General features: G+C 43.2%; 1 protein-coding gene across 2 annotated transcripts in view; it reads right to left on the reverse strand.

The window, feature by feature from the left end:
* Positions 1–1,171: 1,171 nt before the first annotated feature.
* Positions 1,172–24,944, reverse strand: part of PLCXD3 (phosphatidylinositol specific phospholipase C X domain containing 3) — a 141,312-nt gene continuing 117,539 nt past the window's right edge. For both annotated transcript variants that reach the window (XM_045022390.1, XM_045022391.1), the window contains exon 3: positions 1,172–8,482. In XM_045022390.1, the coding sequence (XP_044878325.1) occupies positions 8,326–8,482 (157 nt within the window). In that variant the 3' untranslated portion in view covers positions 1,172–8,325. The remainder of the gene's footprint in view (positions 8,483–24,944) is intronic.

The raw sequence follows: 24,944 nt of genomic DNA on the forward strand, positions 1-24,944 counted from the left end.
CTGGAGCCTCTCCCATTCCCTCACTAGTTTCTGGAGGGAGAGCAAAAACACCTGCTCAGAAATTTAACCCTTTTGTCCTGGCAATACAAGTCTGCAGAATCTTTTTTATTGGTGAGCATGAGACAAACAGGAAAGCCCACAGCATGATGGGTGAGACTGCAAGATTGGCAGCTAACACATCTGTTTGCTCCTAAGACTGTGATTTTGATTCAGTGAGAGACAAGAAGCATAGACCATCCCCATGGCTTTGTTTACAGTCACTTCTTAAGAGTAGAACGGCACTTTCAAGGTATAGTCCCTCCCATTTCTCCCAAATTATAAACTTGTTCAAACCGTGCAGTTGTACAGTCTGCTGAATGAGAGCCATATACCAGTGCACCCCATTGATATAACTCAAAGCAGGATCCTGCATGATTACTATCAAATCACCAAATTTCAAGCTAAATTCTCTCCTCCACTCGGCATGGCAAATAGATCCCTTCTAAGTTGCTCTCCCTCGACACAGGTGAGCTCCTTACTAACATCAGTGAGAATTCCATATACATAGGGAATAAAGACAAAATAACCAGAGATCCTCTGTACAGGTGGGAGAGGAAAACATAGCTTCTTGTTACATTCCACCACTGTGGAGCCCGTGAGCCCATTTGTCCTCTCATTTACAGTGGTGCTACTCCATTTAATGCATTGGAGACGCACAGAATAACTCATAAGAGAATTTGGCCGGAGATGTGTCTTTCCCCACAGGCTGCAGCAGTGTGGCTTTGACAAGAGGCTCCCACTTCCCTTTTGGAGATGCAGCCTTTTGCTGTGCTGATGTTGGTTTGCCAGGCAATGCACAATGGGGCGGAGAGCGGTGCACAGCCCCAAGGTGCGGGTGGGAGGGAGGCTCTAGTGGCTCCCCCTGCTCCCAGTGCTTTTAGTCAGGGAGTGTAATGAATTCCAGCAACCTACCTTCTCCACACAGGTGTATATGGGGAGGACAAGGCTCATCTACTGAGGTGAGCCAGAATGGGCTCTAACCCATTTCACAGAAGCGCCCTGAAGAAAGTTCCATTGTATAATGTCTTTGGTCAGTTCTTTTTGGAAGTTCTTTGTTGCATCTAGACACTGAACTTGTGAACTGCAGTGAAACCACAGCATAAGCATACGGGTACCAGGGCTTTATTAGACATTTCACCGAATACAAAGAAACTGGGTTTTATGCTTTTTACATTAAATACACATTCTTGTCATAAAAAAATCACATTTGCTATACAGAACTATAGGCAATTTTTTTTTACACAACATTTATTAAAGTACCATTGACTAGATCCTAAAAAGAGAAGGTACAGCCCTGTGAACCGCTGGTGCACAATGCACAAGGAGCTATATGTCACCAGTGTGACACACCCACGTCTCACAAAACAGAATAATGTCATTCCAATGCATTAGCAATCATTTGGAATAGTAAGGCTTGTAGAAAGAGAATTTTAATAGTGTCAGAGGCAGTATGGCAATATTGTCAGAATAACTACCTTGCACGCTTCTAAAACTACTCATCTTCGAGGCACTCAATAACCCAACACCTGCCATGGATTTATCTTCAACTACATTCCCCCCCAATTTTTATGACACTTAAAACTAGTGCATTCTGCTCTATGTATCCAAGCTTCCCAAGTGGTGTAACACTAATCAAAACAGATTTGTTAATGTAAATACAAGTCACAGAATCTAGATATCTTTGCAGATCCAATTGACTTTGGTGGGACTCTGCATGAGTGAAAAAAGTTTGCCCACGTGGCTTCAACTGCAGGATTGAGGCCTACGGGCTCTATTCCATCTTGTTGCTAGCATAGGATTGCCCCCACAGATACATTTACTAGCTAGTTTTTCATTTGAGTTTTAAATGTGGAGTTACAAAATTTAGGGCTAAATTATCTTCAACCAAGGAAGGGTGTACCTAACAGATCAAGCATGTGGATATGCATGGGGACTGGGTGGTGGAGGTGGGGGAAACCTGCCTGCGACAGGAGACCTAGATCTCTCTCTGCCTTCTCCTAGCCCTGTGTCCCTTCATGGAAGTTGTTGAACAAAGCTGGAAGCTGTGCATTGAAACCAGCAACCTTCCCATATCCAGCATGGATGTGGGTTTGTTCACCTCTGCTAGTGATGCTGGGAGGGAGATGAGGTTGAGAGTAGGGTAAGGCATATTAGTGCACATTGAAGGGAGGGGAGGGATGATGGACAGGGGGTAGAGAGCTTGCAGAAGGGTGCTGAAATTAGGTAAGCAGCACTTCCGCTCAGTGCTTAATTTGTAATGAAAGAGGTGCTGGGACTCAAGCAATTTTTTTACTTTCATAACTGATGCAGCAAGCCCAGAAGTGCTGGAGCTATGAACTGCCAAACCCAGAGGTGCTGGGGCTCAAGCAATGATTTACTTTCCTAACTGATGTGGCAAGCCTAGAGGTACTGGGGCTCAGCCCTGCCACAAATTAAACACTGCGGCAGCTTCTTCCCCAACCAGCAGGGTGGATTCTCACTGGGTTTCACCTCAATACCCCAAACCTGTTATGTTTCTTAAGCAGGTTTGACTCTGAAGCTCCCCTCCCCACCATACAGACATACAATAGCTGTGTATCCTCTGAGCAGGCCAGCACGCAGCTGTCTGGCTGGGCAGATCTGGAGTTAGACCTGCCTTGTGTCACATATTGGGTGTTGGGGACACACTCACCCTTAACATCAAGGAGAGGTGCTGCAGGCAGAAACAGGAAGGGGGAACTGTCTTTGATTGGTGAGGAGACATGGTTGGCTGATTCATCATATTTCTATGTAGTAGAAAGTACTGACGCTCCCCTTCTTTCTTAGAGCATAAAGCCTTTCAACTCTGGCCTGTTGGACGTTACATCCCTTCATAGTGAAAGCTGTAATCACTCAAGACAGCAGAATGCTGTCAATGGGCAGGACTGGCCTGAGTATCTCCTTGTCCCTAACTTCCCTCTTCAACATGTGGAATGAACCCTGATCCCGGGGCAGGTTTCCACCATATTCCACCAGAGGACATTCTCAGTATTATCCAGCACCCAGGTATTTCCCCACCCACCGCTGAAGTACCTTGGCAGATTTTGCCCTAAGTGTCATAGCTACACTAAAATACAGTGCAAATTACATGCTCTCCATTAGATGTGTCCAATTCCCCTTGACATAAATAGGAGCTGTGAGTGTATATCTGAGGGAATGATCTGGCCAATATATGTCACATTAGGTCTTGATATTTGTGTATAGTTAATTTGATCATAAAAATGTGCTAATCCTTATCAGTTTTTAAATGAGCTCCAAGTAAGTTCAACTCCCTCTAAAAAGTAAAACCCAGTTCTACAAAAAACATTCAGAAACCACACAACTTGTTTTGAAATCTGAACTCATAACTATGGGGCTTAACAAAATAATGTAGCTACCGTAAGGCAGGTACCATGACTGCCCTTTTCCTTTAGGATAAGTTCTTTCTCACATTTTATACACAACCCCCACCCCCCCACACACATACATACACACACACACACACGTAGCCAGTACCTATAAAACAGCAGCACAGTAATAAACAAATAATAATAGAGAAAAATCACTTAACTCCAAGAAACTGGTCATCAATACATTTTACATACTCTACAGCATATTTTATCCTTGTCAGTGGGTAAACATACAATTCAGAACAATGTTGACAACTGTATATAACACAGAAGCTACCAGTGAAATATGGCAAACACATCATATAAACTATTAGCTTTTGCTTCACTGAAAAGGAGTTTAGCGGTCTAAAATGGTGTTAGCTGAACTCTTGAATCTGCATATAGCCCATTCAGATGGCAATGCTCATCACTCCATGCATTGTATTCAGAATGAAAACCACTAGAGATATGTTCTCAGTAGACTTCTCTTTTTTTATATTTCTCAGCTAGTCTTCAGAATTTTTTATTTCCTTTCATACCATGTACCACACACTGGTCAATTTCTGCTCTTGATTACGCCAGTGTAAATCTGCAGTAACTCCTCTGAAGCCAATAGAGATGTTTTGACAGCAGGATTTGACTCTGCATTCAGGAGGTACACACACATATTGTACATACTTTTACAGAAATGAACACTATGATCCTTTTAAACAGCAGAATGTATGTGTAAATTACACTATCAAAATACTGGGGCAAATTCTACTTGTAGTTACACCAGTTGCAATATCATTGATTTCATTACTATTGATACTTTAGTTGGCTTCCATGGGGGGGGGTACACTGGTGAAAACTGAACAGAATTTGGACCCTTTAGGTTGATTCTGATCTCACATACACTGGTGTAAGTCAGAAATAACTTCACTGAAGCCAATGAGTATACTGGTATGAAATCAGCTGGCCAAATCCTCATGAGGTATAAATCAAGATAGCCCCAAGAAAATGATTGGAGCTATACCGATTTACACCAGCTGAGCATCTGGTGCCTTGAAGATCTTTAATTTATGTGGTGCTCTGTTGTGATAGGTAATTTTTGCAGATCTGACTGAAAGAAAACATTAAGTAGCTGTGTCATAACACCCAAAAGATTCATATTACTTGACATGTACACACTAGACTAGAGACACGAGTGGTTAAATGTGTACAAGAGGAGAAAAAAGACAATGTGATGATAGCCCACGAATTAACATTGCAAGCTCCAAAAGACAGTGAAGGATGCAAAATGCAACAGATGGAAAAATTATGATGCCCAGTATCTTAGGTGGGGTTTTTGCTCTTATCAGTAGATTACAGTCATTATTTCCCATATAGGATTCCATGTGGTATGTGTGCAGAAAAACCAAAGCAGGGTATGTCAAACAGTGGAACGTACTAGGACCCAATTCTGGAGTTCATAAGCAGACAAATTTAATGTTCAAGTCAATTTTGCCTAAATACAGATGGCGAGATTGGGCTCTAAGGACTTGTCTACACATGAAAATTAATACAGAGTAAGTGAAAGTGAGAAGTTAAAGCAGATTAATCATTCCTGATTAATTCCATGGGTAGTTGCTCTTATTCTGGAATAAGAAGGCTGTATGGATTAAGCTATTGTGGAATAAGATACTCATGCTGGAATATAAGCATCCACACATGGAGTTAATTGGGAATAGCTATTCTGAAATAACTCCCTGTGTAGACAAGCCCTAAAATGATCCAGTTGTATCGCACACTTCCTTTCTGGTTTGTCTGGTTTTTTGACAAGCATCCTACAAGAACAACAATGGAAACTCTGCCTGTTAGGATGGCAGGATTAAGATTTTTGTCCATCACAGCCTAGCAAACTGAACATGTTACTCTATTTCCTCCCCGACAATAGTTAAAGCAAGTTTGTTTATCCACAGCCCTTGCTATTACATTCTGTTCTTCTTCATTGGGAAGGAGATTAACAGCTGAACAAAAATGTCATTTATCCGACAAGGTTTTTTTGTGCATTTAGCTAACAGCAGAAAGATCTCTTCCCTCCCCCACCCTAATGGAGAAACTACATAATTTGTTTATTACCCTATCTTTGCAGAGGACTTTTTTGCTTTGCTTTTATTTTCCAGCACCCAAACAACAAATAGGACACAACTGATGCTAAGCAAACATTTTAACAATGCCAATAAGCTTAAGATACAACATAGTTATATTTATATATACTTTTTTCTTAAATACATTGAAACACCTGTTTTCAGTACTATTTATATAAATGAAACCCTTGTGGCATTTTATGTGTGCTTGACTCAGGGTTTACAAGAGGAAATCAACATTGTGCCTTTCAGTGGGTTATAATAGAAACCCAATCACAAAATAAAAGCAAATTAGTCTTTTTTCTTTGCTCGCCCTAAAGATGTTTGCAATGTTCAGATTTTAATTTTTTTTTAACATACAATATTTATATGCAGTTAAAATACTTTGGCCACATTTAAATAACTGAAAAATGACAGAAGACATTGAGGGGAAAAAAAGCAATTTGGCTCACTGAAATAATTATGAAAATAGCTTCTTAAACCATATCTCCAATAAGTAAGCAAACAAGTTGTAGATTTATATCACCAGACACCCTGTTAAAAGGAAAGGCACTGCCTTGAGAACTGTGCAAAATGTGGCAGTTTCAGTTTGCACGGGATTCGGCAAAACTCACATTTCAACTCATGTAGCTCTCATCTGTTGAATTTTCCTTTGAGAGAATCTGGAAACTGAAAACTACGTTCATCAGAACCTACTGAGTTTTGTCTGGCTTTGTGTGAAAACCATAGCTTCCTCCATCTCCTATGGGAAGAGACAGTGTTTGTGAACCTCAGCAAATGTTTTGGTCAAGTTTTGGGTTAGTAAAGAAACCAAACTGGCCGGGTTTTAAGGTTCCATTGTGACTGATTCTCATAGCCCTAATTAACACACAGGAATGGTTAATGAAGAAGTAGTTGTAAATTTACTTTCTACATTCTTTAACCTGTATATATACCTATAGCTAAAAATGAGGGCACAGTTCTGTGTGTGCATGTCTCTGTATTGTGTACATACAGACTATATATGTCTGTATGTATATATATGTGCCTTTTCTGCACACATACATGCATAGACACACACTGGCACATCATCTAAATATAAAATACCAGTGAGTATACCTTTTATTCCACTACTTTGTTAATGAAAATATATCCCTTCCTGGTGACGCCATTTTCATTTTCGTAACCTCAGAACATTGCATTTGCAGTTTCTATTCCTAATGTTTTAATCACTTAATGGAAATTAGTAAGGGCCAAATAAAACCATTCTTAGGCCTTACTCAAGCAACTTCCATTGATATTAAGGGGACTTCAACTGAATAAGGATACCACCTTAACACTCAACCTTTCAGATTTAAACTATATTTCAATGAGCAATTTCCCCTTGTACTACTCTGGAGTCCATATGATTTGTACAAATTTTACTAAATGTTCTGCTTTCCTCCATTGTCTGCATGCACATCAGTATATATGATTAACTCTAGTAATTTTCAATTGTGAGTTGTTGAAACCATACAATGACTCTGCTCTCACTTTATTTTATACCTCACCAATTTTTTCACCTATTAGAGTGATATATGTTTCATTAAGAGTAGGGGGACTGGAGGGTCTGCTGTTGTAATAGCAGATATTCTAAACCTCTTGTCATGATTTATTATTTCACATGAATGAAAGGACCATAGGTTAATGTTATATGCTACTCACTGAACTGTTCCACTCTTTAATAGAGCATTTTTTCACTGTTGAATTGGCACCAATTTTTTCATCAGCAGAAAACTGTTGTTCTGTGTTTATAGCTGCCTTAAAGAGAACTTGATACTACCCCTTCATATTAAACAAGTCAATGTTTCGTCTGTATCGATTTATTCCTGCAGAAAGCAAATTTCTATAGATGAGGTCAAATCCTGCTCATCCTACTCACATGAGTAATTCTACTGAATTAGGGCCCGGTCCAAAGCTGATGAATGGAAAGCCTCCCATTGACTTCAATGGGCTTTGCATCAGACCCGTGAGTGGGACGTCTCCTGGGAGGGATTTTTAAAAGTGCTCAGCATTGCCTTAGCTCGGCTCCTACTGAAGTCCATGGTAAAACTCCCTCTGGCTTTGATGGGATTAGAGTTAGGCCAATGCTGCACACTCTTTGACTTCAGCAAGCGCACAGCACTTCTGACAATCCTACCCCAGGTGAGAAGGTGGTCAGGATTTGGCCCATGTTCTGCAAAGGCTACAGACTATGGGTCTGAATATTTGCTGCCTGCTGATGATACAAGAGTTGCAGGCATGGCTTTATATTGAATTTATTCCCCAAAGGCCAATAAACTGATGCCCGCCAATGAATGTAATCAGTTAAGCCACCTAACAGATGAAGTGCTTTGAATTAAAATGTTAGGGTCATATACTGCCCTTGGTCTGCAGCAAAACATTCATGTCAGTGGGAATTCCCTGTGCAGACATAGGGCATTATATGTCCCTCCAGTCTGCATACAGCAAATTGCTTGGCACTATTAATAACCTTAGAAGTAAGACACAGAAATTATATTTGGTACTTTGTGGAAAATGTGCAAGTGGCTTTCTCTAGTCGACCACTAAAGAAATCCTGTTTTGCTCTTCAAATGAAAAACATGAGGGTTTATTAAGGTAGAACATTATAATAACCAATGAAAACATTTCCCTTTGTCCACCCACTACTGCCCTAAACACCTCAGAGATTCAGTGTTATAGGAAGATCTGTGTGTTACAAGATATTTTTTTCTAATACAATTGGGTTTTCTTTTTAAATCTACTCAATGAACAACAAATATATTGCAGTAGTATCAAGTAGTATCAGCTTCGCCTTCATCCAGGATATAGTTGAGTTTTATGACAGTGCTGATAAAGTCACCAAGTTCTACAAAATCAGCAGTGATAATATTGATACCACTTTCTCCTGGTTTCTGAGTTCGGACCCAATGCATCATTGCAGGAAGAGCCCTGAGGAAGAAAAGGAAGAAAAGTTATTTGTAAAGAAGCAAGACAAATATTTTGGGTGGAGTTTTATAAAGCACTTAGCATTTACTTCACTTTGCTCCCCATGGTAAAATGGCCACTGACTTCAACTAGGCCACTGTTGAGCACTTTTGAAATTTCCACCCTTTCCTCCTTTAACTCCCTGTGTAGAATACATCTTGATTATATTTCAGTTTCTTAAGGATTAACACACACATTTACATGTCATGCAATCCCACAGCAACTGGTTAGGAAGGAGAAATAACAGAGAAAACAAGTCATTGTTCATGCTAGGTTGACACGTCATAGAAAGCTTCGAGAAACATTCTGCTTACATAGTGGATGTTGTCTATTGTTCTCACACTTCATTCTTCATTGTCTCACTTCACAAAAACAAGATCTTTGTTTCTCAAAAGTTCCATTGCTTTTGATAGTTATGTCCCATCAAGATTTAGAGTTATATTAAATCTTAGTTTGGGACACCGGAACACTGGGCTGAATATCCCTTTTTTTACAAAACTGTATATCACACATCCGATAGTCAAGTCATGGGTTATGTTCCATCATGAGTTTGTGTCTTTATGATTAGTTAGTCGAAGAAAATAAGTGCAGACTTACTGGTTGTTTTTGAGACAGGGTGGAGTGAGACAGGGTCAGGCACTCAGAGATGGGATATTGGACTGCAAAATGTATCTCTGTGTGTGTCTTTATAGCCTAGAGCTCTCTGTGAAGCCATGAAGGCTATACCATGATCTCTAGTAACCTATATATGGAGAAGATTTCTGATCCAGATGACTCTTTAATCCTACAGATAAAGGCATAACAAGATCTAATGGCTGGAAGTTGAAGTTAGTGATGTTCAAATGAAATAAACGTGCACATTTTTAACAGTGAAGGTAATTGATCATTGAAGCAAATTACCAAATTCTCCAGTATTTGGAGTCTTAAAATCATGATTAAATATCTTTCTAAAAATATGCTCTAGTTCAACCATACATTACTGGGCTAAAAGGAGGAATTCACTGAGTGAAATCTATGCCCTATGTTATGCAGGAGCTCAGACTAGATGAATGTAATAGACCCCTCTGGCCTTAAAATCCACAAATCTGTAACTCCCTCCTGGATTGCATCTGAGGTAGTAATTTTCCCCTATGCAAATCAAGTGTAAAATTCTGATCTGGTAGCAATACCAATCAGGCCCAATGTTTTGAATGTAAATTAATCTATTCCTGACCAATGGCGGTAGGCAAAATAGTAAGAAAGCAAGCAGAATGGGTGAAGAATACAGATTTTACTTATACGTGACTTAACTACTTTAATTATAAAAGTACTGTTGACACAAAGGTTAATCTGGATCCTATAAAATATTACAAAGAGAAAAGCATAGCACGCCCAGGCCTTGATTCAGATCAGAAAAGCACTTAAACACATGCAAAGTTCACCTCTATTCTTCTTCACACAGTGCACAGTCAACCTGTGGAACTCCTTGCCTGAGGAGGTTGTGAAGGCTAGGACTATAACAGGGTTTAAAAGAGAAATAGATAAATTCATGGAGGTTAAGTCCATTAATGGCTATTAGCCAGGATGTGTAAGAAATGGTGTTCCTAGCCTCTGTTTGTCAGAGGGTGGAGATGGATGGCAGGAGAGAGATCACTTGATCATTGTCTGTTAGGTTCACTCTCTATGGGGCACCTGGCATTGGCCACTGTTGGCAGACAGGATGCTGGGCTGGATGAACCCTTGGTCTGACCCAGTGTGGCCATTCTTATGTTCTTATTCATCAAAGCATAACATTTTATTGTATTGATTCCAATTAAGCAGGTAAGCATGTGTTCAAGTACTTTGCTGAATCCAGACCTAATGCAGTATCTTTATAATTTAATTATGTATAAATCTGAAGAATTGTACTTGGTATTGTTGCATGAAGAACCATGAGAGATACTATGAAACTGGAGAGAGACCATATTGTGACTCCAGGAACCAACATTTGAAAGGAATTTACACTAATCATAGGCACTGACTTCATATGTGCTCTAGGGCTGGAGCACCCATGGAAAAAAATTAGTAGGTGCTTAGCACCCATCGGCAGCCATTTCCCCCCCACCCCCAAGCACCTTCCACCCACCACAATGAGCTGTTTTGCGGCAGTTCAGGAGGCTCTGGGAGGAAGGGGGAGGAGCGAGAACGGGGCACGCTCAGGGGAGGGGAGGAACTGGGCAGGAAGCGGTGGGGAAGAGGTGGGGCTTGGGGGAAGGGGTCAGGTGGGCGGGACCTGGGGCGGAGCAGGGAGTTGAGCACTCCTAGGGGCCGGAGGAAACCGGTGCCTATGACACCAACCAGCTTTTCAGGAACTGGACAAATCATAACCAGAGTGACATAGATGAACCATAGCATGAGGAAACTGATTAAGAGTGGCTCAAAGGGGTTGAAAGCGCTCAAAAAGTAGTGCTGTATTGAAATGTCAATAATTTGGCTGAACAATGGAGAACTACACTGGGCAGAATTCCCATGCAGGGCATTAAATGGCCTTTCCTTTTAATTCTAGCTTCCTATTTGAGCTCAGAAAGTCTTTTAGATTTAAAAGTGAGCGGCCTGATTCTATTTCTAACTAGTTTGATATAGGTTCTTTATTTCTTAAGTACTCATCTGCCTTTGATATTTATTTCCACTTGAGGCATAACATCTTCTCTTTGTGGCATCCCATTTGTTTGCTGTGAAACTGATGATAATTTTGTAATTCTGTTCCCAACCCAAGAGTTTTCTTATCATCTAATCCTGTGGTTCTCAAACACATTTGATCATGCCCCCACTTTGTTTTGTCTGTAGTAGTTTACGCCCCATCCATACAGGTACATATACTGATAAAAAAAAATCAACATGTAACTGTCACTAAATATTACAAACAGAAATGCATTGATTCAAAACAGAGCCAACAATCCACTGTAATAAGAGCAAAAATAAAACTGTGACTGTGGTTGATACTTACAATTAAATATGCACACCACGATGTAGCAAACGGATTAATGTACAGATGGCAACGGCTTTATAGAATACTGTGCAAGGTTAACGGAAATCTGTCAAAATACACAATACCATCTACAGTCAAATGCTCAGCGCTATCTGACGACCTGATATGTCTGGAGGAATCAGCTTTGCTAGTTATTTATTGCTGTGAGTAAAATGTGTGCTGGAAGATTTTTTTTCTAGAGCTTCTCACCCTTCCTGCCCCCTCCCATGAATACATTCAGTGCCCTCCCCCCCACCCGCAAGAGAACCTCTGATTTAATCTATGTAATAAGGTGCCTATCACCTTGATATTTATAATCAGTGTTCTTTTTCTCTTCCCAGGTTCAAATCAATCTAACATTTACTAGACTGGTATGCTTCTTACTTTTGGTTAGTATTCTATTTCAGGTTCACCTGAGCTGGTGTGCCTTGCCATGAGACCCTTTCAGGTTAAGTGCTGGTAGCTCGCTGATTTCATTTAATATTTCAGACTGAACTTAACTGCACCATCCCCAGTCACATACTGTCAGATAAATTGATAAGGATCTTTTGTTCGTGGATCTAGAGCCATGGTTCTCAACTTATTTATGCGGCCCACAATGTGTTACAGTAACTCCTCACTTGAAGTCGTTAACGTTGTTTCGTTGTTACGTTGCTGATCGTTTTGTCCACTACTTGCTGGAAGAGCAGCCCATTGCAGCTAGCTGGTGGGGGCTTGGAACCAGGGTGGACCGGCATCCCCCTATCAGCTCCCCCTATCAGCTTCCCGCTCCCCTAAGCTCCCTGTGCTGCAGCAGCCCAGCAGGCTATCAATTGCTGGGCAGTTCAGCTGTCTCGCACCCTCCCCCAGCCATGTGCTGCTCCTGCCCTCTGCCTTGGAGCTGCTCCTGGAGATTCCTGCTTGCTGCGGGGGGAGGGGGGGAAGGAGGAAGAGGGGGGCTAATGTCAGGGTGTCCCTTTTCCCCCTGCTCCTGCACCCTGCTTACCCCATCTTCCATAGAGCAGGGGAGACACAGGACAGGGCTCAGGACGCAGGGAGTTTGCTGGCAGCAGCTGTGGTCTCAGCAAGCCGATCTAATTAACAAGGCAGTGTACTTAAGAGTAGGGTCAGCCTGCTTAAAGGGGAAATGCGCATCTCTCTCTCACACACACACATGGTGTGTGTCTCTGTCTGTGATGCTCTCTCCCCTCCCTCCATTCCTGCTGCCTTGTAGAGTGAGAGAGTTAACCCTTGAGGGCTCAGCCAATTGCTAGTTCATCATTTAGCAGTAAGGCATTCCCTGCAAAATATTCCACCCTCTGACTCCTCCACCTCAACCAAGCTTCACAATCATCATCACTGTGTACCAGTATTAAATTGTTCGTTTAAAACTTATTGTGTGTGTGTGTGTGTGTGTATTATATATGTCTTTTGTCTGGTGAAAAAAATTTCCCTGGAACCTAACCCCCTCTTCTATGTTAATTCTTATGGGGAAATTGGATTTGCTTAACTTCGTTTCACTTAAAGTTGCGTTTTTCAGGAACATAACTACAACATTAAGTGAGGAGTTACTGTACCTGGGCTGCAGGGGCCAGGTGGCAGGGCAGCGGCAGCCCGGACCCCAGCTGTGTGGGGCCGGCTGGCTGCCCACCCAGGACCCAGTTGCGCAGCTGTCCCGGACCCGGTCGTGAGCCCTGGACCTTGCAGGTTGGGCCGGCAGCCTCAGACCCCTGACCCCATGGGGCCAGCCAGTGCCCCAGACCCACGACCCCTGACCCCATGGGGCCGGCCGGCTGCCCCAGACTCCAGATCCCACAACCCCGCAGGGCCGGCCAGCAGCCTCAACCCCTGGACCCTCCCATGCGGGGTGGGCCGGCAGTCCCAATCCCACCAGGCCGGGCAGCCGGAACCCAGACCCCACCACGCTGTGTGCTAATTGGGACGTGGGTTGAGAACCGCTGGTCTAGAGAGCTTGCAAACATCAATCATATGTAGATTAGACTAGACAGAAAACAAAATAAAATAAAATAAATCTTTGCCTAGCAAAGCACAAGCCATCTCCATATTAATGCACAGAAAAAAATAAAAGCAGCAAAATACATGGGGCCCAAATTCCGTGCTGATGTAACTCCACTGACCTCAAGGATTAGGCTCTGGGTATTTTACAAAAGTCTCTTTCGTTAACACTGCATATGATGAGAAGTTCACAGAAAGGGCAGTACATTTCCCTCTTCCCATAATGCCACCTTGAAAATGGTTCTACATCAGTGGTTGCAAGAAATTGTGTGCATTGTTTCGCTTTAGTACAAACACTCACACATGCTAACAGCGATTATGGGAATAATCCTGGTTTAATGTTCCTCGGTGTCTCTTTGTGATGGCAATACAAAACTTGTTTACCCTTCATTGTAATTTCCAGGCTCTGCATGCCTCAAACCAGTAATTGTCCTCATTAAGGGTTTTAGTCAGGAAAATGCTGTGCGGCAGCCACCCACATGTTTTTATGCTCACAGAAACCCAGTAGATACCACAGCATTAGTGTATATTCTACACTATGCGCCTTTTAGCGACACAGCTGTGCCATTCCCGCCAACAAAGCGCTGTTCACACCGGCGCTTTTCGTTGGTAAAACTTTTGTTGTTCAGGGATGTGTTTTTTTCACACCCCTGAATGACAAAAGTTTTACCAACGAAAATCCAGTGTAGACAAAGCCTTAATTTCTCTAACAAAGTGGATTTTGTGCCTGGGCATCTGCAATTCTCTCTCCCTATAAACGCACTGCAGCCAACCATGGACCCCACCCTCCTGCAGTTGCATCTATATAAGCAGACCCCTGTGGCCACTGGGAGTCTGCCTCAAGGGCTTAAACGTTCATCCACCTGCAGTATCTGGGCCAAGACTTCTTAACCTTAAACTGGAAAAAGTGACGGAATGGTCCAAGAACAGTTCTCAGCCCCAAGAATTCACAAGTACTGATCTCAGCTCTGACACAGGCCTTGTTGACACACAAAAGTTGTATTGCTTAAACTATATTGGTACAATTAAGGTGGTACAACCATTATGGATGCAGCTATATCAGGAAGTGGACTGAGATATACTGGTACAAGTAAAACTGTCTGCACTGGGGGTTGTACTGATATTACTATTTAGGTAAAAAAGAATCACATCCCTACTTAAAATAGTTATACTGGTACCAAAACTACGTAAACCAGACCAGTGCTACCTCTCCATAGCCTTGGGACACCTTAAATCTCTTAAACTCACTTTGCCTCAGTTTCCCTATTTGTAAAATGCTGCCGTGACAACCAATAATACTACTTGATGAGTAAATTAGAATGCTTGCTTGCTTGCCTGACAGGACTGTTGTGCAATTTAATTAATAGCAGTAAATGTTCTGAAGTGCTTAGAAGATGAAAAGCCCCATGTGAGTTTGATTGCTGCTGCAAATTAATGGCCAAGTAGTTGACAGTTCTGACACATTGTTGTATAAAGCAGGCAAGGTACTAACAAGCTTCAACAGGACTTTATTTTTACAGAGGAAACCCCTTTACCAAGCTGCTGCTGCACACTCTGTAGCTCTCACTCAGCCTCCTCAACTCCTCCCCACTCCTTCCTGTTTCCTGTCCTTTCAGACTCCCAACAGCCAGTGCTCCCAGTTCTAGTAATTACAACCACATCTAAACACCACACACATGCAAATTAGCTATCAGCACATTTCAATAAAAGTTTGGCGATGCATTTCTATTTGGATAAGCCTTGAAAAGTTTGCATGAATATCTGCAAATTATCTGTATAATTTTAAAATGATTTATTAAGAATAATTAGCTGAGTCTTGCTGACTCGGTGGCTGAAGAATTTGCTATGGAATCCACTCCTTGCAATGGAGCTATGCTGCAGAATTTCAGTTTCTTTTTTTTTTTTTTTTAAAAAGAAGCTTCTGGGCCTTATGGTTGCAAAAATAACCTTAAAAACATGGACCACATGAACAAGCTGATGCAGCATTGCCTGCCTTATGCTACATACAGCCAGCTGAAATAATAGCTCCTAGAGAGACTGTGCTGCACAATCCAGTAATAGGATTGCCAACATTCCAAATGCAGAAATGCATTCCCAACACCCTTGCCCAGCTCCTGCCCATTCCCGAGGCCCTGCCCCTACTGCACCCCTTTTCTGAGGCCCTGTCCCCTGCTGACTCCATCTCCCCTCCTTCCGTTGCTCGCTCTCCCCCACTCTCTCACTCACTCATTTTCACCAGGCTGGGCAGGGGGTTGGGATGCGGGTGGGGGTGAGGGCTCTGTCTGGGGGTGCAGGCTCTGGGCTGGGGCCATAAATGAGGGGGTTTGAGTGTAGGAGGGGGCTCTGGGCTGGGGGATAGGGTGTGGGAAGGGGTATGGGCTCTAGGCTGGGGTTGCGGGCTCTGGGGTGGGGCCAGAAATTAGGGGTTCAGGGTGCGGGGGGACTCTGGGTGGGGGCTGGAGTGCAGAGGGGTAAGGGCTCTGGCTGGGGGTGCGGGCTCTGGGGTGGGTCTGATGGGTGTGGGGGGAGGGTTCTGGGCTAGGAATGAGGGGGTCAGAGTGCAGGAAGGGGTGTGGGCTCTGGGAGGGAGTTTGGGTGCGGGAGGGGGCTCAGGGCTGGGGTAGGGGGCTGGGGTGTGGGTAGGATTCAGGCTCTGGGCCACGCTTACCTCAGAAAGCTCCTGGAAGTGGCCAGCATTTCCCTCTGGCTCCTAGGCTGAGGTGCGGCCAGGTGGCTCTGTGTGCTGCCCACTTCTGCGAAGGCTGCCCCTGCAGCTCCCATTGACTGTGGTTCCCAGCCAAGGGGAGCTGTGGAGATGGCACTTGGGGTAGGGGCAGTGCACGGTGCCCCTGTGGCCGCACCTCCGCCTAGGAGCTGGAGGGAAATGCTGGCCACCTCCAGGAGCCATGCAGAACCAGGCAGGCAGGGATCCTTGCCTTAGTGCCACTCCATTGCCGACTGGACTTTTAATGGCCTGGTCAGCAGTACTGACCGGAGCCGCCAGGATCCCTTTTCGACCAGGGGTTCTGGTCGAAAACCAGACACCTGACAACCCTATCCAGTAAGTGAACAGGAAAGAGAAGTACTTTCCTTCAGTCCCATAAACCTTATGCACTAGGCCTCACTCTGACCTGACTCACGCCTCTTTTTGCATTGGCATAACTCCATTGACTTCAGTGGGATTATGCCTGAGTTGCACCACTGTGACATCAAAATCAGTTCCTGTAGCAGGGTGCCATTTTGTTTGGTGAACAAAGATGAAATACAACCCAGCTTCCCCAGTGCAGGTCTATATTGGTGTTCTGGGAAACAGAAAGAAGGATGCCTACAAGAAGAAAGAGCTCCAGGCTCAAAGGCTATTGTATTGTGTTGAACACCTGCCTGTGAGAGTGTCTATTACTTTGGGTGGTCTGCTCCCTTGTTTTGATTTCAAATTACGATCATTATCCTTACAGAAAAACCCTTGCTGAATGTTCCACTGTATTATTTCTGCTGAGTCATTCCACCAGCTCAAAAGTCTGCTATAAATAAACACGCGCTGCTGCATGTCTGTGGTCACTCACTTCTCTCCTGAAAGAGGGAAAACCATTTCTTCAAGTTCCACGCTTCCTGAGAGCTGACAAACAATGCTTCAATTCTCCTCTTGCTTTCACCCATGTAAATCAGGAGTAGCTGGTCTGAAGGCAATGGAGTTAGACTGGTATGAAAGCAAGAGGAGAATCGGGTCCAATCAAATCATTCATAGGCAGTTTTTCAAAGCCGAAGAACATGGCATAACTTTAAAAAAACCGGAATGGACTAGCATCATGTTAAATCTTATTAAAAAAATCTCATGTAACTTCAGTTAAGGGAGCAAAACTAAAAGCCCCTTGTGCCGCTTTTCAGAACTAAAATACGACAAAGCTAATTGCATTACAATTTGGTAAAAAGAAAATTTGCTGTTGGCCTGTTTTAGCTCAGAGTGAATTTTTATGTCTGAGTCATAAAACCCTGAGGATGTGACAGAATGTTAATGATGGCAGTGCTCTATCATGGGGGCCTCCTGTGGCGAAACATCCAATCCTCTCAGCAGAGCTTTAAAGGGAGGAGAGGGGGAAAAGCAGCACTGTAAACGCAAAACAAAAGAGCTGTTCAGGCTGTTAATGAGAGTTTCATTGCTAAAGGGCAGACAGTAGGTTTTCTTTCAGATTATATGGAGCCACTACAATAACTAATCCAGAAAGGGAGAAGTAGTTTCATGTACAGATTGCAAAACAGTCTATCGGTAAGTGCCCCAGTTACCAATAGGTCACTCTGAACCCTGAAGCTATTCCATTTGCTCAGGACAAAAATGATATTTACATGTTGTCAGAGAATTTTCAGTGTCTTTCTTCCCTCTCCAATCCCCCTTTCCTACAGGAAATGCTCATTTGCAAGGCAATAATTGATCCTTTGCATCATTGCGTAGTGATAAGAACACAGGAGCTGCTGTTAAGAACTCCTTAGTAACTGAACTGCCTGGACAGATTTGCCATGTGAGTTTTAGGCCAGTTTGTAAAAATATCCACTAGTTGACACACGCTAGGTCTAATTTTCAGTGGTGCCAAACACATGCAATTCAGTTGACTTTGGTGGGATTTGGAGGGGGGGCTCTGTGCATCTCCATCCGATGAATCTCAAATTGGGCACTCAAAAATGGACACACTCAGAATTAGCAGAATAGTTAGGTCTTAAGCTCTCTGGGTGGGATTTTCAAGAATGCTCAGTGTTAGCTGAACTTTGCTCCCATTGATGTCAATGGAGATTTGCTGGGGGGCACAGATTAGTGCCCCAGGAATTAAACTTTAATTAAAGATTAATCTTTGTGTCATGTGAGGAAACCTCCAGGAATACATCCAACTAAAATTGGCAACTCTACCACAGATGGGGCTCTGCACTGGCCAGTAGGACTCAGGACCTGGTAAAAAGATACACCATCAGCAATGCTCTGCAGTACTGCAGGCAGGGCCGGCTCCAGGCACCAGCGCAGCAAGCAGGTGCTTGGGGCAGCCAATGGAAAGGGGTGGCACATCCGGGTCTTCGTCAGCAATTTGGCAGCGGGTCCCTCACTCCCTCTCGGAGCGAAGGACCTGCCACCGAATTACTGCCGAAGAATGAAGTGGCGGTGGTAGAGCTGCCGCCCAAGTGCCGCCAATTGCGATCACGGCTTTTTTTTTTTTTTGCGCTGCTTGGGGCAGCAAAAACGCTGGAGCCGGCCCTGACTGCAGGAAGTACTCTCTCAATGCTCCCATTTGAGCAATCCCGCTCCACACTCACCCACCCCTACTGCAGGCTTTGGCTTAAAGCTACATTTGAACCCTTCATGTTTATACAGTGCTTTGAAGTGCTATCTATAAAGGCCAATTATCATTGCTATGTACATTTGATTTGTTGTTCCTTCTCTTCTACCGATCTTAGTGTGCAGGGCTAACAGTGGAAGATCAATTTAATAAAATAATAGCTATTTCCACAGTCTGCCTGATCTGTGCAGTGCTATGTAATTTATTTGCTAACAATGTTCCTGACCATAATTTTTCTACTTTGATATGTCTGGAAATCCCTCTGTGAACCTTTTGGAGCTGCAAGCACATATATCCTCAGAAGCATTCACTGGGGTGCTAGGCATGAAAATGTCAACATGCAAAGGGTTAATCTCAGTTCCCCAGCATCTCAGATTCCATAGTTTTTCCTTTGTCATTTGGTAGTACCATGCAAGTCTGCCTAGGCCTCCATGAGAACTCCATGAGCAGGGGCTGAAAGGGTTACAAAGCTATCTGAAACATTTTAATGGACCGTGCCAATCCTTCTGGGCACTGAGGTGCATTGTATTTTTAGAACACTGGCTGAAATGAATTTGGTACATTATTCATTCAGTCTCACAGGACCCTGGTGGGAGTCAGTTTTTCAGGATCTTGAATGAAAGTGTTACACTGTTCATGCAATGGCAGGATGCAGGCGCTGGCTGTACTAGCATCCCATAGCCTATGCATTTATTCCACTGAAATGCTTATCTATAATTCAGTGGTTTCCAATTGCTGTACACATCCAATTGGAAACACATTTAACTAGACTGTGCAGACTCAAATTTTGGGGCCAGATGAATATTTTAATATGATTGATCACAGTCTCTCCAGAATCAATGGGGCCAGTTTTCTTTGTACTTCAGACCGGTTTTTGGTTTTGAAACGAACAGTGTGAATTTAAAAGTCAGCTTTCTGCCTCCACCTAAAAAGGCAGGGAATGGCAACTTTTTAGTAATATTTACTGAACCAATATCCTTACTCTTGCAAAAAGTGCAATGGGATATCTAATAGCAACAAATGTTGACCCTCTAAGCTAGCGGCTTGTTCTCAGTATCTTGCTTTTATTCCTGATTCTGTTTTTGGAATGTGGAGCTTTTAGAGCAACAGGGAGGCAAGCTGTGTATCTAAGAGTGTTAGCAATTTGCACAGCTGGGAAAGGTTTCAACAAGCCTGGGGCTATGATCATAGAAACACTCATTAAAGCAACCACACTAGCCTCAACAAATAAACTCAATTTTTGGTGAAGGACCAAGCATTAATCGTTAGGCCACAGAGCTTGTGTCAGGGGTTCTGTGTTCCAAAGCCGGCTCTCCCAGTGACTCTCTGTATCATTTTGGACAAGTTGCTTAACTGCTCTGTGTCTTAGTTTCCCCCATCTTTTCCTCAAATGACGACAGTACATCCCTTCCAACAGTGTAATGAGGCTTAATTCATTAACTTGTTTGCAATTATTTCATAATTAGCCATTCAGTTAAGGGAGCTGACTGTGAATCAGTTCGAATTCCTCTCATCCCACTCATGGCTCTTTAAAAACACTCCCTGCAGAGGTATCACTGCACACCTTTGCTCAGGTAGTGGTACCTGATAATTGCTGAGGTGCTCGAGATAGTGATGTGCTCGGGATGCGGTACTTACCTAGCTGCTGAAGGAATGTTGATTTTTTTTTATTAGCAGCAATAATTCACAGAATAGTGAAGTTATTTTTGGAATCAGGACTCGTTCTGTCATATTTTACATGGATTTTCACACTCTTTGCTGAGGAAATCTCTATCAGCAGTAAAGAAAATATTTAACTTTTTTTAGTCTCAGTCTTACATTTTCTTTTTCTACTATTTGAAAAAAGTTATTAAGGTTCAGTTAAAAACTCAGGCTTTGGAGTTTACTGCAATATGGGAAGTGCTTTGTTGAAGGTGTACAGTTGATTTATTAAATGCAGAAATAAGAACATAAGAATGGCCATACTGGGTCAGACCAAAGGTCCATCTAGCCCAGTATCCTATCTTCTAACAGTGACCAATGCCAGGTGCCACAGAGGGAATGACCAGAACAGGTAATCATCAAGTGATCCATTCCCAGCTTCTGGCAAAAAGAGGCTAGGGACACCATCCCTGTACATCCTGAAGAGAAATGGAGCCCCTCAGCCCATCTGTCTTGTTCCCAGGACCAGTGCTGACCCCCGAGACACCCCAGTTGTATAAACACACCCTGCTCCTAGAACCATACCAAAGGAGTGAGCCTTCTGGTTTACCGTTTAACTCTCTCAGGAGGCAAGTGGCAGTTGGGAAGCATATAACACACGCGGACACACTTTTCATAGAATGCACCAAACATCCCAACCACAATGCCCCTCAGTAGCTCACCATTTCCTTGGGGGACCATCTGTGTCAGGAAGGTGAATGGCACCCAGAAGAGCAGCTCCAGGGGCCTTTTTTACAACTTTTAGCCCCCTTTGTCAACAAGTGACTACACAATCCCACCAGATGACTTCCTTGCAAAGGCAACAACTTCTCCCCCGCTAAACCAGCTTTCTTGGGTGGGAATCAGTCTATTATTCCGAACTATTCCATATTCCACTGCATTAATCCAATGGAGCACATACCCATTTTGGAGCTGGCCTTTCAGCATGAGATGGAGCCAGACGCAAACCCACAACCTTCAGGAGTGTAGTTGAGGGCCACTCAACAGCCACACCCCAGACTGGTGAGAGTTCTTAATGGTATCATGTCTAGAGTTCTTCTTACACAGTGCCTCATAGCTTTACTGTTTGCATTTTAAAATCTTGCAAGTATAAACAACCCAGAAACAATATCTGTAAAGCACAAGAAAATGGTAACAGAAATACAGCATGTAATGTAGACAGTTAGTTAGTGATAGTGAGCCACTGCTCTGAGTTAGGGGTAGCATGGAGCTCCCTAGATACGTCTACACAGAGATAAAAAAAAAAAACAGAGCTGGCCCGGATCAGCTGACTCAGGCTTGTGGGGCTCAGGTGGCCGGGCTTAGAATTGCTGTGTAGACTGTTCAGGCTCATTGGAACCTGAGCTCTGGGACCACAATTTTTAGCTGACCCCGGGCCAGCTATGCTCATGCTGTGTGTCTTTTATCCCTGTGTAGATTCTTACTCCAGGGGGAATTCTGTGCACATGCATAATTAATGAGCCCCGCAGATATTATTTTTTTGCACCGAAAAAAGCTTCTGCCGAAATGTTGCTACAGTTCTGCCTTTTGCCCACCAGAGGGTGCTCTGGCGCAAGAATAGCAGCAGCTCTCAGCAGAAAATAACTTCTGCAGTTCTGCCTTTTGCCCACCAGAGGGCACTGTGGGGATAGAACAAAGCAGCAGCTCTGGGCCAGCTAAGGAAGAGAAAGCCTGCCTTCTTCACAGCACCTGTCAGGCCAGGTCAGGAGACAGGGTCTATGGGGAGACAGATAGCGTGTGATGCTGGGGGGTGAAACAGGAGCTCATAAGGGCTAGTGGGGGAGGACTGACTGGGACAGGGGCTGAAAGGGAGGGCCACAGGAGGGAGGAAGTGCAGGGCCACATGGTGATGGGGGAAGGGGTGCAGAGCTACATAGAGACAGGGGAGTGGCTGGATGGGGGTAGAGACACATGGGGACAGGGGGAGGGGTACAGGGACACATAGGGACAGGGGAGTGGTTGGGTAGGGGCACAGAGACACATAAGAACAGCCATACTGGGTCAAAGGTCCATCAAGCCCAGTGTCCTGTCCTCTGACAGTGGCCAATGGCAGGTGCCCCAAAGGGAATGAACAGATAAGTTATCATCAAGTGATCCATGCCCCGTCACCCAATCCCAGCTTCTGGCAAACAAACAGAGGCTAGGGACCCTCCATGGGGTTGGGGTATAGAGGCATGTAGGGACAGGGGAGTGTCTGGGTGGGGGGACAGAGACACATGGGGACAGAGGGAGGGGGTACAGGGCCACATGGAATGGGGGAAGTGGGTGTCTGAGTGGGGGTGGAGGGACACATGTGGCTAGGGGGTGCAAGGACACATGGGGGTTCAAGAACACATGGGGACAGGGGAAGATGTGCCTGACTGAATGGGAGAGGCTGGGGGAAGCTAACTAACAATCCCTCCCTGCACCCCCAAAAAACCTGTTCCATACTTTCCCCACCCATATCCAACAACCCTCCAAGTTCACACCCAGGCTCCTTCCCAGCAATTTACTTCCCTCTCCCTTCGCTCCTCCTTTACTCCTGGCTTCCCCAAGCTTTTGCACTGCTTCTGAGGGGTGTGGGGGGTTCTGTATTGTAGTTTAAATGAATTATTACTCAGAGTTCTGTATTAATATACCTAGTAAGGAATCTATTTGTCAAAAAACATTTCCTGAATCTTTTTTGTTGTCTGTATTGTAACAGACATACTTGCTGACAGGCATTTTGAAATAAATGACCATGTGATTATATTGTGTTATTTTGACAAATAAACAGGGTGGATAAAAATCAATGTGTATTTTTTTTAATCAAAAAATCATATTTTTTTTTACTTAAACCAGATTTTTGATAATTTTTTTCTTCAAAAAGAATTTTACCTAAAGATAGTTTTAATTAAGATACATTATAACTCAAAGATATCTCATCATGGAATAGGGATTATAAATTCTAATTCTGTAGTATGAGACAATATATTCATGTAAATGTTTAAGAAAAAATTTGTAAATGAATTCCAATAGTTCATGGATTAGGGACCCAATCTTATGCGGTTCCAGGGGCTTCTGTATAGATTAACCTAAATAATCTATCTACCCAAGAGGACTCAGTGCTCTGTCTAGAAGATACCATCAGAAATGCTTAGTTTTGCAGTTCTCAAACTGTGGATTTGTGTCTCCAGAGATAACATGCTTGATAACAGCAAAAATGTTTTTCAATAAATACATAAACAAAACAAATTAATAAATAATGTATAGAGGCGAGAAATAACAGACCTCAATCCTATTGCCCCTCTGCAAATTTTCGTACACAGAGTCAATCCCTTACCTCTCTCTAAAATCTCAGTTTCAGAAAGTTCAATGACTAGAAGATTGTTGGGGGCGGAATAGATCTGGACAAGGAGATGTCGTCTGCAGATAAATGTGAGACCGGAGGGACAGGCAGTAGGAACAAAAGTGAAGCTGTTTGAGCAGCATATTCCAGAAGTCTTGAGGTCTTTCTGAGTGTAGCCTTCATTGATTTGAGATCTACCATACCCTTCTCTCACTAGAAGGGAAAACCTATAATGGCAACAGGCTGTAAAAGAGGCCCAATTTGGGAATATTTTAATGAAGTTCCTCTACCCGTGGGTAAGACGGGCATGTGTGCAAAATGCAAACAGTGCAACAAAGAAATGAGAGGCCTGCCTGCCCAAATGAAACACCATCATGAGAAGTGTTCCTTCTCAGGAGGAAGCTGTGTTGAAGATGATGAAAGGAACATGTCTGAACATGCAGGAACTTCAGGTTGGTAAACTTTTTTATTTCATACTTCTTTCTTAAGGACGGCCTGTCTTCCTTCTGGACTATTATTGAATTCTCATGTTTGAGCGAAAAATATAGTTGTTACTCCATGATGCATCATTTTAGATGCAGTTGTGATAAAAATAAATAGCTGAAGTAGGCAGATCTTCCTTTTACAATTTCACCTTTAAAGTAGTACTGAGTAATACTAAATGAGCAGTATAATGATAATAATTAAATAACTGCATTGACTTATTTTGTTTAGGAGAATCCATTCTCAACATACAGGATTCTGAAGACTATCCACCTTCAAGATCACCATCATTTTCTATAGTTTCAGAGTTATCTGCCAATGATAGTGTTTCAGTCACATCATGTATGTCACATAGCCACAGTATATCACCTGTAGCAAAAAGAAAAAAACCCCTCCATCATCCAGAAACAACCACAGATAAGCTTGTGATAAAAACCAGATTACAAAAAAGAGGTAATTGATGAAAAAATTGCCCTGTTTGTTTACGCAATAAACTCTCCTTTTCGTATGATTGAGAACCCACACTTCATTAACATGATTCAGTCATTAAGACCAGGATACAGTCCACCCAACAGAGCAGATGTTACAGGCAAATTGCTGGATAAAGTGTATGGAAGAGAAATTGAGCAGTGTGCA

Source organism: Mauremys mutica, chromosome 6, assembly GCF_020497125.1.
Source record: "Mauremys mutica isolate MM-2020 ecotype Southern chromosome 6, ASM2049712v1, whole genome shotgun sequence".
Lineage (NCBI taxonomy): Eukaryota > Metazoa > Chordata > Testudines > Geoemydidae > Mauremys > Mauremys mutica.